Below are 12,369 nucleotides of genomic sequence, written 5' to 3'. Positions count from 1 at the left end.
GCTTGAGCCACTGCGCCCAGCAGAAATCTTGTTCTTTCCGATCTTCTTTATGCCATACACGCATTTCAAAATTTGTACATCAGGGATGTAAAGCATACCCAAAGATGTGTTTTGTTCTTGAATATACCATGAATCCTGAAGATTTTTAAATCCATAAACTTTAAAATAATTGCAATTAAGGAAATATGTATGCATGTATACTTGTTTGTTTAAACTCCTCTAAAACTAGGATTCAAACAAGAAACTTGAGAACCTGGTGGTTCTGACAAATAATTTTCAAAAATCTGTGAACTTTTTTCATATATCTTTCCTACATTCCCAAATGGTAAATCCAGCATTCTGCCTAAAGTTTCCATTATTAACCCTCCATTTCTAAAAAGATGTAATTTTTTTATTAGGTTATTAAATTTCTAAAGGAAAATATTTTGTGGTTTTATATATATGTTTATAATGTCTCTCGTAGCCGAAGGAATAAAATTAAGAGCCTCAAAATCAGTTTCCAATGGAACAGCTAAGCCTGCCACTTCTGAGAACTTTGTGAGTATGGTATATATTTAGTACAATCTTAGTCTTCCTTAGTCTTCACTACTGTAGAGAGCTATACGAGTGTCATAGTCATCGACTCTCAGAAGAACAGTTTTTACTAAGGTTTTTTTGTTGTTACAAAAATTAGCGTTGCCAGGTAGCAATCCTGGTTGTCTATCACTGAAATACCTTCGTTGTAGATCTCATTTCTTTTTTTTTTTTTTTTTTTTTTTTTTTTTTGAGACGGAGTCTTGCTCTGTCACCCAGGCTGGAGTGCAGTGGCCAGATCTCAGCTCACTGCAAGCTCCGCCTCCCGGGCTCACACCATTCTCCTGCCTCAGCCTCCCGAGTAGCTGGGACTACAGGTGCCCACCACCTCGCCCGGCTAATTTTTTGTATTTTTAGTAGAGACGGGGTTTCACCGTGTTACCCAGGATAGATCTCATTTCTTACCTGCTGTTCCTAGGCCAGCAGCATGAGCATCATCTGGGAATTGTTTGTTTGTTTGTTTGAGATGGAGTCTCGCTCTGTCGCCCAGGCTGGAGTGCAGTGGTGCAATATCGGCTCACTGCAAGCTCCCGGGTTCACACCATTCTCCTGCCTCAGCGTCCCGAGTAGCTGGGACTACAGGCACCCTCCACCACGCCCGGCTCTTTGTGTATTTTTAGTAGAGACGGAGTTTCGCCATGTTAGCCAGGATGGTCTACATCTCCTAACTTGTGATCCGCCCGCTTCAGCCCCCACAAAGTGCGGGGATTACAGGCGTGAGCCACTGTGCCCGGCCCATCTGGGAACTTGTTAGGGATGCAGAGTCTCAGGCCTACCCCAGACGCTCCTGAATTGGAATCTGCTTTTCAAAAAGATTCCATAGGCTGTTCATCTGCACTTTTGAGATGGGAAAGCTTTGTTCCAATAAAAGCTTGTGTTAACTTTTCAGCATATGAAAATGATTTTTGAAGCCATTTTAAATAACATTTGTTATTTGTTGGTAAAGAACTTTATGTGTTACCTACATGGTTACCAAAATTAACAGATTTTTATTTGAAGTGGGAAGCTTGAATAAAATTGTAAAACATTGGGCAGAGATGAGCTAAAAAATATTTTCTGCGTGTTATTTATGCATAAGAATGTTTTTGAAGACAGCAATGTAAGATGGAAATGTCTATCATATAGTTTTATACGTTTCTTACAGCTATATGTGCAGTGGTTAATACTATGTAAAAATTTATGTATGCATATATAAGTTCTGACAGGATAGATAATATGTGAAGACTTTTTTATCTGTTAGATTTGGCAAATTCGCTAACAGATTAGACAGATGGATAGCTAAACAGGATAGATTAGATAGATAAAATAGATTGGAGGGATGGATAGAAAGGATGGATGGATAGATGGATGGATGGATGGATAGATAGATAGATAGATAGATAGATAGATAGATAGATAGATAGATAGATAAAGATAGACAGATAGCTACCTCAGCCGACCTGCTTTCCTTTTCTTGCCTCCTGTAGGGAGATGAGCATAAATACGAGTGATACAAATAAATAGGCTTTTCTAAAGTTAGAATATTTGAGGTCAGGCACAGTGGCTAATGCCTGTGATCGCAGCACTTTGGGAGGCTGAGGCAGGCAGGTTGCTTGAGCTCAGGAGTTCGAGACCAGCCTGGGCAACATGGTGAAACCCCATCTCTACTAAAAATACAAAAATTAGCCGGGTGTGGTGGCGTGTGCCTGTAGTCCCAGCTACTCAGGAGGCTGAGGCAGGAGAATTGCTTGAACCCGGGAGGCGGAGGTTGCAGTGAGCCGAGATCGCACCACTGCACTCCAGCCTGGGCAACGGAGTCAGACTCTGTCTCAAAAAAAAAGAGAGAATATTTGTATTATCATTTTTTTTCTTTTATAAACTCATTATATAAGAACTTGAACAAATTAGGAGGCATAATGAGTGTGGCAAAGCAAAAATTCATTATCCTTGGTATTTTCTATCTTACAAATGAACTTTGTGTTTTTACTGTGATTTCTCAGGACAAAAAAAATAATACTTCATACATCCAACTAAAACCAAGAAGTATAAAAATCTGAAATCCAATTTTTGCGTGTGTAAGAAAACAGTGGCATAATTTCTGTATGGCATGAGTGCCAACTTAAGACATATGTAGAAACTAAAAGAATATCAGATATCTACATTTAAACACTTAAGTTTTACATATATTCTGTTTTAAAAATTCTGCTGTCAGGTGATATTAAGCAAATGCTAAGTATAAATATTTCTACAGGATGAAGATTTGAAATGGGTAGAAGAAAATATTCCCTCCTCATTCACAGATATGTAAGTATCTTCTCTTACAGTTTGATTCTAAATTTTACACTATAGTTTAAAAGGGATCGTTCTCATCCTTTGTGATGTGCTTTTCGAACCTCATACTTCCATATACTTAGGTAAGCCCCTACCACCAGTCCATGGCCCTTACAGAACTGCAAAGAAAACAAAACCCTGGCTTGTTTCGTTTTTCACTGTACAGCAACCATTTTAAAAGTAGTGGCCTCTAACCAGCTCTAGCTTTTTCTGATGTGCCGTTACCAGGATCATTTCATTTTTTATCTGTTATGGAAAATGTCAAACGTATGTAAACTTTTTTTTTTTTTTAAGGTAACCACAGTACCATGTATTGTGAGGAAGCTTTTGGAGGAAAAACATGAGTATAGGAATCCCCTCTGGAAACTTTGAGCTCTTCAGGATCCTTTTTATCTATGTCCCGTTTGACACAAGAATTCCAGATAGCTGTTTCCATAGTAATTAATAGAATAGCCAAGTATGATAACATTTTTTTACATATTGATCTTTCCCTTCCTAGCCCCCATCTGGTTTCTGTTTAGATAGTTTCTGTGTAGTATGATATTCCTTTTGCCTGAAGAATTGCCGTTAACGTTTCTTTCTTGTAGTGCAGGTATACTGGTAGTGAATCTGTCAGATTTTTGTTTGTCTGAAAAAGTCTTTGTTTCACCTTTATTGAAGATATTTTTGTGGGAATATAATGCTTTGTTGACCTTTTTTTTCTTTTAACACTTAAAAGATTGGTCACTTGAATGTCTTCTGGCTTTCATAGTTTCAGAAAGATGTCTGCTTCAGTTCTTTGTTCCACCACATGTTATATGGATTTTATTTGTGTGGGTTGAGGTTTTTTTTGGGTGACAAGGGCAGGGAAATTGGCTGTCTTCAGGATTTTCTCTTTATCTTTAGTTTTCATCATTATGAATATGATGATTCGAGGTATGCATGGGCATATATTTTCCTTTCTCTTGGCTGTATACCTAAAGTGGAATTGCTAGATCATATGGTAACTCTATGTTTAACATTTTGAGGAAGTGCCAAGCTGTTTTTCAAAGCAGCTGCATTATTTTACAATCCTATCAGCAATATATGAGAGTCCCAACTTCTCCACATTTTTTGTTAACACTTATTATTGTCCACCTTTTTGATTTTAGCTCTTAGTGACTATGAAGTGATATGTCATTGCACTTATGAGTTACTGGAATTCAAACTGTCTTGTTGGGGAACTAGTGTTATTTAACTATGGAATTCAACCTGCCTTGTTGGGGACTAGTGTTATTTAACTATGGAATTCAAACTGCCTTGTTGGGGACTAGTGTTATTTAAACTGTGGTAACTGAAATTAATGTATAAATAGTCTCTGCAAAGTAAGAACTGCCTATTCATTATGAAACTAACAATACACTGTTATACTTTATTTTAGCAGTCAGAAAAGGAAAATATGGGTGTATATATTCTTTTATATTTACCCATGTGTTTACTATTTTTTCTTTCTTTCCTCTATATATGAGCTAAGACCTTCCTCCTATACGTCTTTCTTTAGTATTTCTTATAGGATAGGTCTGCTGACAACAAATTCTCTCAATTTTATTTATGTGAAAATGTATTTACTTTGCCTTCCCTTTTAAAGGATAGTTTTGCTGGATGTAGAAATGTTGATTGACTTTTGTTTGAGCACTTCCAACATGTCTTTCCAATATCTTCTGGCTTTTGTTGTTTTTGAGGAGAAAGTAGTCATTAATTATATTGTTCTGATGTGTGTGATGTGACATTTGTCTTTTGCTGTTTTTCTGATTTTTCCTTTACATTTGACTTTCTGCAGTGTGATATGCCTAGGTATGGTCTTTTTTTTTTTTTGTCTATTCTCCTTGCGATTTGTGAGCTTCTCAGATCCATGTCCCTTGGTCATTTTCCAGTGCCTTCAGCTACTTTTTTTTTTTCTTTTTTTGAAACAGAGTCTTGCTCTGTCACCCAGGCTAGAGTGCAGTGCAGTGGCGCAATCTCAGCTCACTGCAGCCTCTGCCTCCTGGGTTCCAGCAATTCTCCTGCCTCAGCCTCCTGGGTAACTGGGATTACAGGCAGGCACCACCACACCCAGCTAATTTTGTATTTTTAGTAGAGACGAGGTTTCACCATGTTGGCCAGGCTGGCCTTGAACTCCTGACCTCAGGTGATCTATCTGCCTCGGCCTTCCAGAGTGCTAGGATTGCAGGCATGAGCCCCTGCACCCGGCCAGCTACTTATTTTTGACCAGGTTTTGTCAGTGTTTTTGTGGAAGGAATCATCTGACCTTTTCTGTCCACCTTTACTTGCTCTCTTGTATTGCAGTCACTTTCTCTGTGACCCTTTTCTCCTTCTTTCTTTGTTTCATTTTCTTTGTTGTTTTCCTACCACACATTAAGATTTCTGTTGAATTTATTCTCCCTTGGGTGCCTTGTAATTTTCTCCATCACTGGAATCATTTTTGCCTTTTTCTTTAACTTTTTTTCTGATTATGATTGATTCTTTGAATTTATTCCTGCTTTGTTTTTATCTACTTCTGCTCTTGGTTTTTAGATTTCTTACTGTAGAATGCCGAGACCAGCTCAGTCAGGGAGACCCTAACCCAGCGGCGCTAGAGGAATTAAAGACACACACAGAAATACAGAGGTGTGAAGTGGGAAATCAGGGGTCTCACAGCCTTTAGAGCTGAGAACCCCGAACAGAGAGTGACCCACATATTTATTAACAGCAAACCAGTCATTAGCATTGTTTCTATAGATATTAAATTAACTAAAAGTATCCCTTATGGGAAACGACAGGATGGGCCGAATTAAATGAAAAGGTTAGGCTAGTTCACTGCAGCAGGAACACGCCCTTAAAGACACAGATCACTCATGCTTTTGTTTGTGGCTTAAGAACGCCTTTAAGCGGTTTTCCCCGCTGGGCGGGCCAGGTGTTTCTTGCCCTCATTCTTGTAAACCCACAACCTTCCAGCTTGGATGTTAGGGCCATTATGAACATATCACAGTGCTGCAGAGGTTTAGTTTATGGCCAGTCTTGGGGCCAGTTTATGGCCAGATTTTGGGGGACTTGCTCCCAACAGTAGAATGTTTTTAATGTTGCCAAATGTTCTTTTTAAGTTACTGTGTTTAATTTGGAGTATTGTGTGTTATAACTATAGTTTTCTTCTACTGTAAAATGTTGTGATTTTCATTTTCCTTCTTTTTTCTTTCCTGCACTATTATATGGAATTGATTTTGGTTTTCCCATTCTGAGAGATTTTATGATGAAGGTTCCTGGTTTGAGTGCCTTTTTCCATCAGTACACGTGAATTGTGGTTTCTTTTATGGATGACATTGATGGTATGGAGTAGGAGAGATTGGTGTTGTTTTATTTTTCTTTTATTTCTGCAGACCTTTCCACCCCCCCGCCCCCCCCACTTTTTACTGTCTTCTTTTTTTTTTACTACACTATCACATCTCCAAGGAATATTCCTCTTCTTTATGTATGATCCTTTCCTGAAAACAATGATCGTTCAAGGCTGCTACTTTTTGTCCCGCTCGATTTGAGCCCCTTCCGTGTGGCAGGGGCTGTGAACTTCTTCCAAGTCGCTGGTTTTATTCAGTCTGTTGGTACTAAGTGTTGGGCTTTTTTGGAGGAGCTGATTTTTGTCTGTGGTTGTCTGAGTCCTCCCACCCCTCTACTGTTTTTCCCAAAGTCTCTCAACCCTCTCTTTCCCCTACTGTCTGTACCCATGAGCTTGCAGTCACAGCAGGGTATCTTTTGGGATTTGACATTTATTTCTCTATTTACATATAATTTCAAGTTTGTGGTGTTTTTCTGGTAATGCTGAAGGTATGTGTCTTTTGTGGTTTTGTTTACGATCCTTAGTAATTTTATGGTTTTTTGAAAAAGACTATATGGAGAGATTCAAATTAGGTGGCCACCACTATTTTCCAGATTTGGAAACTCACGACTAAGCATTTTAGAAGGAAATTATGTAAGCAGGCTTACCTCTTACTGTGCCATCACTTCTTGCTGGAAACCAATAAGGCTCCTAGGTAGTTCTCTTTGCATGTGAGAAAGTCACCATTTGCTACTATTTTTTTTCTGTAGGTAGAAATATCTTCTTGGTTATGAAAAATCCTTTGAAATATAGAAGATTAAACTGTTGTATTTGATGTCTTCATGAACCATTTATGTGAAATGAGTAGAGCTGTATAATCTAAGATGATTTCCAAAATTTTAGGTTCTTGGGAACCTTTGCTTCTTCACTTACGAAAACTTTAACCCAAGAAATGTAGCCCAGTGCTATCCAAAATTAATGTACAATGTACATAGCAAGTTTAGTATTTAGACTTCAAACACAGAGAAAAGCCTTCCCCTTATACGTCTGTGGAAATGGAACAAAAAATTTTATAAGTCATGGGACATTTTAAAAGCCTGTATTCGGCTTTTGTGGATACACTGGCCTTACTGTTAACATTATTACCTTTTTTCCCCTTTTATTTCAGAGCTCTTCCAGTGTTAGTGGATTCAGATGAGGTAAAATATATTTTTGCATATTTCCTTGGAGCTGATATTTTCACAAAGTAGAGAAGTATTTCAGAAAGAAGTTCTGAAAACTACTTTTTAAGATTATAAATTGAGCAGACAGAAAGATGCTATGAATTGATTTGTGGGTAAAGTTGGAAAGATTTATGGATAAAGTCCCCATTTCAAACAAGAACAAGATAATACTTATTGGTATGAAAGAAATGAAGGATTATTTTATGACATCTTGATTCTATGGTTTTCTGAAATCTTGTATATAGATAGGAGTTTAAAAGATTTTACGATGGCAGTTCGTCTAAGTTAATCTCTGATACTTGTAGACCTTTTGCTGAGATATTAAAGTTTCTATCTCATTTTCATTTACTAAGCAGGAAATTTGGATAGAGGATGTGGATTTAGGAAAGGTTTTGGGAAAAAAATTAGCTGTGGATCACATGGACATTGAGTTGTGGCACAAGGCAGGAAGAAATCTGAAATGTAAGAATTAAAGGCTGGATGCATGGAACATTAACTTTCAAAAAGGAGGAGTGCAGGGAAGTCAGTGGTAGCTAAGTAGTAACTTGTATGGAGGCTGTAGCACATAAGAGGAGCCAGAGCTGTAGTCGTTGAAAGAGCAGGGAAATGATTTTGGCATCGGTCTGTTATCTGACTGTACTGGGACAGGAAGGTTTGAGAAGGCCTTACTGTAAAACAGTTAAACTTCAAGATTTATAACTCTACAGAAAGATGTAGCATTACAGAAAGATCCATAACTCTACAGAAAGATGTAGAATGTAGATTAAAAGTAATTTAAATGCCCCTTTAGAAGTAATTTTATGCTGCATCTTTCTGTAGAGTATTTAAAGTATTAGTAAGTAATTCATCTGTAATTTCAATAATACATTAATTTGGTAAAGTGAGGCCAATCTCTAGATGAGCTAGGCCTAAGAAATCCATTTTAGCTCCATTCCTGCCTCTCACTGGAGATTCTGAACTTGACATGTTTTCTAGATAGCAAGAAGTTGAAGTTTTCTGAACTTCTCAGCAGATAACTGACTATACATTATTGGAGAGTATGGATTATGTGGTTATTTTTTAATTTTTAAATTTTTTGTAAGGATGAGGTCTCACCGTGTTGCCCAGGCCGGTCCCAAACTCCTAGCATCAAGCAGTCTTCCCGCCTCGCCCTCCCAAAGTGCTGAGATTACAGGCATGAGTCACTGTACTTGGCCTTTTATTTTCTGTTTCTGATATTTCCATGTATATTATGGAATATATTTACTTCCCCTAAATGTGGCTGTTGAAAGATTCAAAATTTTTTGTTAGGATTCTGGAAGTAGCATCAACATGTTGATACATACCTTCTTTTTTTTTCTTTAGGAAATCATGACCAGATCTGAAATGGCTGAAAAAATGTTCTCTTCAGAAAAGATAATGTGATTGGAACCCATATAAGTGAAATGTAGTTAAGTCTGAAGGACTATCCTTCATCAAGACTGAAAGCGAGCTTTGTTTTGATATTGCATAACAAATTTCTATTGTGTTATCTGGGAAGTCTGTGTATCAAAATGAAGAATTCAGGTGGTAGGAGGGTTCTGCAGTCCTTTTAAAGCTGACTCTTGAGTGTCAGTTGAATATCCATTAAATTGGATTTGGAACAACCTGAGGGAAGTATTATGAGAAAGATCTGCACAGATGCCTCTTAGCTTACAGGTGGCAGGCCTGTGGGTTTGGGTTCTCCCTCTTCTCTCTGGAACATATGACAATTCCAGATTAAAGAAAAATGTTTTTTAATGAATACCCTTGGTCTTTTTTCTAGTCACCTTTGAGGTAGATATTGTGATTTTCTGGAGTATAGTATATCCGTGTCTCTATGCCTTGGGTTTACCAGATGCAATAGTACTTTTCTTTGACATTTGTACTGAAGTGATTTGATATTAAGTAAAACAGTTAATGTTTGAATATAGGTGTATTTATAGGTCCCCCCCACCCCCCCACCCCCCCGCTTTATAAAAATCTGTACAAAGCCCTTGTTTGAGTCTCATCATGCACATCAAATCATGGAGTTAGATCTTCTCTGAGCTCAGGGGAACACAAGTGCACAGAGAGATGTCTTGAGGGTCACTACCAAAGAATCACCCTCATTGTCCCTCACTCAGGCCATGTGTACGTGTGATGCTGCTGAGTCTGCTGGGGTGGGTGGTGGCCACATGGCTCCCCCAAAGCACTTCCTACCTGGCAAGCTGGGAGACCCATTACTGGTGAACTTTGTGGAAATTAGAACTGTATCTTTTACATAATCTTGGCATATTACATTTCATAATAAAAACATATATTTATTTGCATGCCACATCACTGTTGATTTTATAGTTTCTTAACCTTCAACCATGTTTTGTACCTTATTTCATTACATCGTATATTTGTAATGTGTAATATGAAATCTTTTACTTTAATATCTTTTTTTAAAATGTAGAATGTTCTAAACTTGAAAGGCAATTGAATGTAGTATGATGAAAATGTGAATGTTTTGCTGCTTTCATGACCAAAGATACAGGGCTAGTGGACATATAGAATAGTAATTAAATCTAGAATCTTGTATGTCTTGTCTTTGAAGGAGTTCTAACCTTGTAAATTGAGAATGACTTCAGAGAATTTTGATTAAGAAAATATTAAAATCTTAACTGGCACAAACACTCCAATTTTTTTCACTGTGAAGCCGCAAGCAAATTTTTTTCTTTTTTTTTCAAAAGCCTACCTTCTGAATTTATCTCTTGTTTACTCATTTCAGAGAGGGTAGGAAAGAAGATCTATTTCTGGTAGTCATATCTCTTGAAAGATATTGGCAAATGTGTTTTCAGTCGTGACCATGTGGAAAGTGAACAGTGTTGGCAAACATTACTGAGAAAATCATGCTTTTCAAGATGCCCTTGCTTTGGGATATCTTTCCTAGGGAGAAAAAAAGTCTAATTTAACAATTGTGAATTCCGTTTCTTATTTCAGTTTCTGCTGCAGTAAAGGGTTCCCACCCACTACAGTTCCCAGCATTTATATTCTGTTGTATTCTCCCCTTAGTCCAGTAACATTTTTATCTAATACCCCACTCCCCAAGTTTTGAGACAGATTGACCCCCTATTCATTATGTGGCTCTAGTTGAATTTTAAGACGTGGAATACTGGGCTTGCAGACAGTAGGAGCTGCAAATCTGGTAGAGTGGGAGTGAGGAGTTAATGTTGAGTATGATAATAAGGGAAACTGCCTCTGACAGAACCTCAGTAATGTTTACCAAAACATGTCTTTCTACAGCTGGTAGGATAAATGATGCTACCTCTGTAGCTCAGCTACAGGCTGCGGTGCAAACTTTTCTTCCATCCAGAGAAAGCAGAATTCCCTCCTAGTAGCCTCATCACAAATACTGTTTCTAGAAGGACATGTGCTATCTGTCACCTTCAGTAATATTTGTTCCATCTCTTGATGGCTGATGACCTGGATCGAGTATTTCTATGAAGGGCCTTCTTAGGCCCCTCACATATGCAAGAGGGGTGCTCTAGTGCCATAGTTCACAGGACGAACATCAGGAGAAGTTATACCTAGGGGTACTGAGCAGCTCATCATCCCTGCTTCTGCTCAGAGTTTCCTGAAACTGGCCATCAGGTCCTCTGAGGCACTCAAATCAGTTTACTTTTAGCATGCCCCCATCAGGATGGGTCTCCCTGTTAGTGAGGAAATCTGAGGATACGGGTCTCGTTTGATGTTTTTCTAGGCAAAATGCTTAAGTGTTCTGGTTATGCTGTTCATATTAGATTCATATGATGTGTGAGATTTGCTTAAAAGGGAATTTTCATGATTTGATTTAGATTAGTATTTAAATATCTGCTTTAGACAGCAATTAATTTTATTGCAAAAATAAGGAAAAACGTGAATATGTGAATTTTTTAAGCTTGAGAGATGATAGAATATTCCCGTATTTTTCTTGTAAAGAAAATAGTATTTTAACTTACACATTCTGTAGAAAATACCACCTTTTCCCCTTGTATTACAGTACAATGTTTACACTACTATACTGTCAAGCTGAAAGTATAAAAAATGTACATATACATTTTGATTTATATATCCTTTTCTTAAAAAAAATTTGAGTTTGTTGCACTAGGCTGTACATGACTAAAGTTGACAGATGCGATGCTAGATTTATAATCATTAGTTCTGGTACTTGTGTCTTTGTATGATTAAAGCATGTAATAAGCAATACAAAATACCAAGCCTTAGAAGAAGGTTAACATACTGGTTAAGCATATTGAATGTATGTAAGTGGCAAAACTGGATTTTTAAGGAACCATACATTATAATATTGGAGCTCAGTACTGCGTGAAGAAACTTCTTTAAAACTAGGAAACATTCATTTATTTGGGGAGAAATTTTAGGAGTTTAAGAAGTTGTATTTTTCTATTTTAAAAAGTTAAATTATTCTCTAATTTGGAAGAAGTTTCGTTGAATGTAGGACATAACTATTTGAAGGGTTTTCATTTGAAAAATTGATGTATTTTGTGCCTTAATATTTTGTTCTTTTAATAAAAATGCTCTGAAATTTTGAGTGATTCTTGATAGTATTTATTGGTGCTAGGTTATATAAATCTGTAGGACATACAGACATATATAGACTCCAGTAGCTGGCAGGACATAAAATTCTTAAAACAGGAGGCACAGCTAATCAAACATGGAAAAGTGTTCAACCTCAGTGGTAGTAAAGAAATGCAAAACAGGCCGGGCGCGGTGGCTCAAGCCTGTAATCCCAGCACTTTGGGAGGCCGAGACGGGTGGATCACGAGGTCAGGAGATCGAGACCATCCTGGCTAACATGGTGAAACCCCGTCTCTACTAAAAAATACAAAAAACTAGCCGGGCGAGGTGGCGGGCGCCTGTAGTCTCAGCTACTCGGGAGGCTGAGGCAGGAGAATGGTGTGAACCCGGGAGGCGGAGCTTGCAGTGAGCGGAGATCCC

The 12,369-nt window shown here is 37.8% G+C and overlaps 1 protein-coding gene across 3 annotated transcripts in view; it reads left to right on the top strand.

Annotated features, from left to right (window-relative positions):
- Nucleotides 1-11,962, top strand: part of TMEM87B (transmembrane protein 87B) — a 62,692-nt gene extending 50,730 nt beyond the window's left edge. For all 3 annotated transcript variants that reach the window (XM_010386348.2, XM_030921238.1, XM_010386344.2), the window contains 4 exons: nucleotides 464-537; nucleotides 2,804-2,856; nucleotides 7,356-7,386; nucleotides 8,755-11,962. In XM_010386348.2, coding sequence (XP_010384650.1) covers nucleotides 464-537; nucleotides 2,804-2,856; nucleotides 7,356-7,386; nucleotides 8,755-8,814 — 218 coding nt within the window. In that variant the 3' untranslated portion in view covers nucleotides 8,815-11,962. The remainder of the gene's footprint in view (nucleotides 1-463; nucleotides 538-2,803; nucleotides 2,857-7,355; nucleotides 7,387-8,754) is intronic.
- Nucleotides 11,963-12,369: the final 407 nt, after the last annotated feature.

The sequence above is a fragment of the Rhinopithecus roxellana genome, chromosome 17, assembly GCF_007565055.1.
Source record: "Rhinopithecus roxellana isolate Shanxi Qingling chromosome 17, ASM756505v1, whole genome shotgun sequence".
NCBI lineage: Eukaryota > Metazoa > Chordata > Mammalia > Primates > Cercopithecidae > Rhinopithecus > Rhinopithecus roxellana.
The sequence above is the reverse complement of the archived record's forward strand: the minus strand, read 5'-3'. Positions and strand labels throughout refer to the sequence as shown.